This window comes from Macadamia integrifolia, unplaced genomic scaffold (genome assembly GCF_013358625.1).
Source record: "Macadamia integrifolia cultivar HAES 741 unplaced genomic scaffold, SCU_Mint_v3 scaffold_128A, whole genome shotgun sequence".
NCBI lineage: Eukaryota > Viridiplantae > Streptophyta > Magnoliopsida > Proteales > Proteaceae > Macadamia > Macadamia integrifolia.
Window position 1 is genome coordinate 173370 of NW_024870619.1, and position 6443 is coordinate 179812.

The 6443-nt window shown below is 37.4% G+C and overlaps 1 protein-coding gene across 1 annotated transcript; it reads left to right on the plus strand.

Annotated features, from left to right (window-relative positions):
* Positions 1-3224: 3224 nt before the first annotated feature.
* On the plus strand, positions 3225-4760 carry LOC122070842 (G-type lectin S-receptor-like serine/threonine-protein kinase At1g11300). Its single transcript, XM_042635085.1, has 3 exons — positions 3225-3726; positions 3778-4551; positions 4672-4760. Exons 1-3 carry the CDS (start codon positions 3225-3227, stop codon positions 4758-4760), a joined length of 1365 nt encoding a protein of 454 aa, XP_042491019.1.
* The last annotated feature ends 1683 nt before the right edge of the window (positions 4761-6443 follow it).

A 6443-nucleotide genomic window follows, 5' to 3' on the forward strand; every position in this document is an offset into this window, starting at 1 on the left:
TAAATCTCACTCGAGCCATGCTTATCATCTCCATCATTCCCTATATGAACTCAAACAAGCTCTATGAGCCTGGTTCCAAAGGCTGACTCAGTTCCTGATACAATTGGGATTTCATGCCTCATGGAAGGACCTGTCTCTTTTTCATTTATCATCAGGGTGCCACCTATATCTATATTTTAATTTATATGGATGATATCCTTGTTACAAGTAGTTCTCCTTCCTAGGTATCGATGATCCTTTAACGGTTGGCTATAGAATTCCCTATCAAGGACCTAGGTCCTTTGCATTTTTTTCTTAGTATAATAGCCATTGAGCATCCTCATGGCCTTCTTTTATCTCAGGAGCGCTATATTTATGATTTTCTCAAGCATGCTGGCATAATTGATTGCAAGCCTGTGCAAACTCCAATGGCTACTACAATAAAGCCTTTTGAATCAGGGGGTCCTCCTTATTCTAATCGCATAAGGTATCGATCTATTTTCGGTGTCCCACAGTAGATTACCCTTACGAGGCCTGATGTAAGCTTTGCTGTTAATAGGGCATGTCAATACATGCATGCTCTAACTAAAGAACACTGGACACTGGCCAAGTGCATTTTGCGCTATCTCTAGGCCACAAGCTCCCATGGGATTCTACTTCAATGCTCTATCTCCTCTTCTCTACATGCGTTCAGTGATGCTGATTGTGCTAGGAGCTCTACTAATTGTCGATCTACTGGAGATTTTGCTATATTCCTTGGACCAAACCTCATCTCCTGGACATCTTGCAAATAAAAAACCATTGCACTGTCATCCATTGAGGTAGAGTATAAAGCCTTGGCTAATATCATTCCTGAGCTAATATGATTGGAGTCTCTATTCAAAGAACTTGGCATGCGAATCAGTGTCCCTCAATTATATTCTATGACAACATTAGGGCCACTTACCTCTCAGCCAATCCCGTGTTTCATGCCAGTACAAAGCATGTTGAAATTAACTATCACTTTGTGCGTGAACGGGTGGCTAACCGTCAACTCTCAGTTTAGTTTATTTCTACCAAGGATTGTCCTTTCAGCAAAAAAAAAAAAAGTTGCTGATGTCCTCGCCAAGGCATTAGCCACGGAGAGGTTCCAATTTTTGCGTGACAAGTTGAAGATTTGTGCTTCTACCTCTTCATCTTGAGGTGGTGTATTGATGTTTCAATCCTACCCAATCTGATAATTCAATATACACCTTCTATATATTGGTGTTCTACTTTTGGTAGTAGTATATTGCATGTATCGTTCTTACATTGGATCTAACTTATATTGTACAAAACCCTAGTAGACTAGGACAGTGATCTATGATCTATCTCTACATGATGTACTATTCTCTCAATTGAGAGGTCAAGGCAATACAATACAAACTTCAGTCTCAACATAAGTAACCAAGTTGGCAAGGGACCTTCGTCTTAGGAAGCGTGCTTTCAATGAAAATTGAATGGTTCTCATTTAAACCTGATATGACTCGATCTATACGATTGTGGAGTTAGTATGGTCCCGCAAGACTGATCACGCTGAAGGCTTGGATACTCGCCGTAGCAAAAAAAAAAAAAAAAAAAATTTGAGGCTTGCATCCTAAACCAACCAAGCCTTGGACCAATCTTCAAATTCTGTTCAAACTATGTCACATCACCAATGCCGATTCAACCCATGCAGCTTATGTGGATTTGGTTTCTATAAGGAATTATACATGTTAACATTATCAAGTCCACATCGAGTTTCTAGAAGACCAAAAATGGTGAGCTAGGATTCCATTTAATCATCGATTGCTATTAGATTAACTTTCCTATCTGTGCTTGTGTTTGGTAGCCAAGAGAAGAAAAAAAATTATACTATTTTCTTAGTTTAAGAAATTCTTATTGTAATTGGTATGTCCTGAACCAAGAGAATGTTCTTTTTTTTAATTTTAAAATTCATTTGGGGGATGGTAAAGTTTTCTTTTGTTGCTAAAAAATAAATAAATAAAAAGTCTTGCCTAAAATACAAGAAAATGAAAAATAAAAAAATAAACTTTTTTTTTTCTTCTATTGATAGTTAGATATACTTTTTTATTTTCTTACATACCATTTCATTTCTATTCTTTTTTTTTCTTTTGTAGATTCTTTTTTCTTTTCATTTTTCTCTTAGCTACCAAACACAGCCTTAAGGAGATATAGCAATTACCTTGAAAACCATATTCAGCATTTCCGTGTGGAGCTAGCTATATTCTCATTCCTATCTTTTTGGAAAGTGATGTTATATATATATATATATATATATATAATAAGTTATTTTTGAAGCCAACTACCTAGCCCACCTTTGCCATTTTGAGATTCCAGGCCACGGTTTTGATGAGCTCACCCCCTTCATAATTTTGTCTTTATTAATAGCAGTAATGTGTTAGAGAGTCTAACGCGGTTAGGACCATCTGGAGTTTATTTTAATTGTCTTTTAGTCTTAATTTCAGCCGTTGATTGTTGAGGGTTTTTATTTCTCATCCTTCTTTCCTCTTCTCTATCACCCTCAAGGAAAAGTCAATAATTCTTCGTCCACAAATTCAAAACCAAAACTGAAAATGAAGGATGAACACACTTTTCCGGCCATCCCCCTCGTATATATGAAAAGATAACACCACAAACCGACTTAAGAACCCACCTTAAGACAAACCCAACAAAAAATTCCAAGATGTTGACAGTGGAGACTTGGGATCCACTTCCCCTTCAAATTTGTTCTGGAAAGAGTGTTATTTGTTGGCTTGGGACCGGCGTTGTTTTTTTTTTTTTTTTTGATGACAAGTATCCAAGTCTTTAGCTTGATTAATCCCACAAATCCATACTAACGTCACAATCGCATGATTCGAGTATTATATGGGTGGTCCAACATAATAATGGTGGGTTAAGATAAATTCAAGTCAATACAATATTTTCAAGATATTCTGATACCTTGAGTCAAACAATACAATCAATTATTGTTAATTAAGAAATAATTATTATCATCATTGCACCAACTTCTTAATTAAAACATTAAGGATACGGTTCTGAGTCATTTGGACAGGCTCTTTCAAGTTGATGATCTCCTTGAGGCAATTAAGTGGTGACTCTGAATCTTATCATTGGCATCCTTAGAAGCTTTTGAGAGATCTCTGCCTATGGGCTTTAGCAATTCACCTCTTCTTTCGTATCTTTGTCTTCCATGTCTATACTTGTTTCTAATATTACCAAATTCCATGGCAATAGACACCATCAGTGCCAGCCAATCAATCAAAGATGGAGAAACCTTAGAATCAGCTGGAGGCATTTTTGAATTAGAGTTCTTCAGTCCAGCTAATTCTGCTAACCGATACGTTGGGATTTGGTACAAGAAAACCTCATATACACAAGTTGTATCGGTCTTAAACAACATGAATCCGATTTCAGATTCCGGTGGAAGTTTGGCCATCAACAGTACTAGTGGTGATCTCGTTCTTTTAGATGGGAAACAAAATCTCATTTGGTGTACAAATGTTTCATCCACTATGTCTAGTACTAATAGTACTGTTGCAGCTACACTTGAAGATACAGGAAACTTTGCCCTAATAGAAACCTTTTCAAATGGATCTATTGTCCTTTGGCAGAGTTTTGATCATCCTTCCAATACTTTGATACCAAACATGAAACTTGGAGGCAATGATAAACTCGGAATAAGTCTTGGATTAACATCTTGGGAAAGTGAAAACAATCCCGCTCTAGGTATGCCTAGACGTTAATCTTTTCATAATATAATCTTTTGCTGACCTTAAGCGAAAAAAGAAAAATATCGGGTTGTTTCAGGGAATTTTTTTTTACGCCGGAATCGAAAACAAATACAGCAAATATACATAGTGAGTGGCTCAGCTGCAACCATCGTGAATGGCTCAAATGAAGTGAAGCACTGGAGTTCCGGTCCGTGGAGCGGGCAGAGCTTCGTCGGAATACCGGGAATGACTCAAAATTACATTAATGGTATCACCTTTAGCAGCGATGGCAATGGAGGTGAATACTACACTTATACGACTCCCAGTAATTCAAATATTTCGATTTGGTTTCTTGATTCTTCAGGAAATCTTGGGACAAAAGATTGGGATGAAGAGAATAAGATATGGGTTGATACATGGCTTGCAATCAGTAGTGAATGTGATGTTTATGGTACTTGTGGGGGCTATGGGGTTTGTAATATTAAGATGGAATCATCATCTATTTGTAGTTGCATGAGAGGGTTTCAACCTAAGGATCAAGAGAAATGGAGAAAGGGAAACTGGAGTGATGGATGTGTGAGAAGTGATCCATTAGAGTGTGGTTCTAGTAATGAAGGGTTTCTGAAATTGGAAGGAGTGAAGTTGCCAGATCTTGCAGATTATATACAAGTTGAGGACGTGAATGAATGCAATGATAGATGCCTCAAAAATTGTACTTGTGTGGCTAATGCTTACATTAGTGGACCAGGATGTTTGATTTGGAGCACGGACTTGATTGATGTTCAGAAGTTCTCTTCCGGTGGCCAGGACCTTTTTCTCCGTCTTCCATCATCTGAACTAGGTACTCTCTCTCTCTCTCTCTCTCTCTCTCATGCACAAACAAAAAACATTAGCTCTGTCTTCAAAGATTTTGGATTTGCTGTAACAATGAAATTATCTGTTTTTGTTTCTATTTTCCCAGTAATTCTTGATACAATTTTCAAATATTGGATCTTCTGTTATTTATCATGCATCTCAGTTATTTGTAGTGATTTATCATTCAGTGAATGATTGAAAAAAGGTCCACCGTCATTAACCTAATCATAATCTTTGTTGTTTTGTATATAAAGAAAACATTAGCCTTGTCCATTGATTATGACCTTTTAGTGTAACTAAGATTGATTACACCTAGCCTGACACCAAGACAACTTTGTTCGGCTTGAAACCCTTCACTATTGAGAATCGTTTGAGTAACAAAAAAAATTAATCATTAATGGGTTTTGTCTCAATCTAAAAGGGGTTTATCTCTTGTGGTCATGTCCAAACCTACGGTTGTAAGTTTGGCCTGATGCCCGAACTTGCCCTGGTGCACCTTGAGCCTGAACCTTATCTAATTCGGTTATGAGGGTCAACTTAGCCTAGCCTGATCCAACCCTAACTAGGGTTGGGCTAGGCCTGAGTTGAGATATAGACCTAGCTCAGCCCAGCCCAACCTGGTCCGATTTTAACCCTGATCTATGTATTAGCGATAGTGTTCCCCTTCCCCTAGGCCCACATCATGTGTTACACAAGCTATCTATTTGACTTCAATCCATATATTTATACCCATTAAGCTAAGACAACCAAATGAATAAATTATTTTCCTCCTTTTTTAAAAATAGATGGTCTTTGTGTTTCCTGTCATGTATTGATATGAATTTTGGATACAATAGTAATCATAAAGAATTGGGTTTAAATTAGGTTTGTTCAATTTCTCAGAGATGTGGTGATGCTAGGCGATTAAAAGGTCTATCTTATAACCAAATTGACAACTTTGTTTGCTGTAAATTATGGATTAGGGGTGGAAAAGGTTTTGCCATAATCTTAACATCTCCCCATCCCCCTTTGGTAAATATAGGCTTAACATTTGTGACCCTCTGTAAGAAATATATATATATATATATATATAAGACCAGCTAGGGTCAACCTGGCACAACCCTAAGCCTTATAGGGTTGGGCCTAGGTTGAGTTTAGCGGACCTAGGGTTGGGTTGGGGTTTTAAGAAACCCGACTCTCTAATCAAATATCCAACGACTAGACTATCCACCCATATACAATGGCATGTAGTACACCTATCATCATTTTCTTTGAAAAAAAATGAGGCTCCTACCACTATAGGATCTCAGGAGGATCATAATGTATATAATTTTTACCTCAATTTTATAAGGAGATAATTTCCCAATTCAAACGTACGACCACTTAATCTTTAATCGTAATAAAGCAACTTACTATTGCACTAACCACCCTCTTATTCATCATTTTCTTTATCAAGGTAAAATTGCTATTATTACATTCACCTGGCAGACAATAGGGTTAGGGGATGGAGGGAAGGGATGAAGGTGGGCTTCAACGAAGTCCCAGATCTTAGCTATCAGAGAGTTTGGCTAGCGGCGAAACTAGCCTGCACCCTTCAAACTAAATACTTAATTCGATGACGTGTGACACTAGAACAACTAGTAGCTAAGCTAGCTGGTAGCCTGGCACCATCAAAATAAATAAATAATTAGAAGACGTGTAAGATGAGATTCCCAGGAGTTTACGTCGTAATAGTCGTTAGAAACTCAGTTCCTTGCTCATGGACTTCACGTAACCTTCTTTTATTTTGTCATGAAAAGAGTTATTTGAGAGGTAGTGCATGGTGCATGATTGTTTATACAACCGTCTAATAAAATTGGGAGGATGTACTTAGTTAAGGATTTTATGCATGATTTTACA

Coding starts and splice junctions, on each gene's coding strand:
- LOC122070842 (XM_042635085.1), top strand. CDS start 3,225: ATGGCAATAGACACCATCAGTGCCAGCCAATCAATCAAAGATGGAGAA. Junction 3,727..3,777: donor TGAAAACAATCCCGCTCTAG/GTATGCCTAGAC, acceptor GCTGACCTTAAG/CGAAAAAAGAAAAATATCGG. Junction 4,552..4,671: donor TCTTCCATCATCTGAACTAG/GTACTCTCTCTC, acceptor CTATTTTCCCAG/TAATTCTTGATACAATTTTC.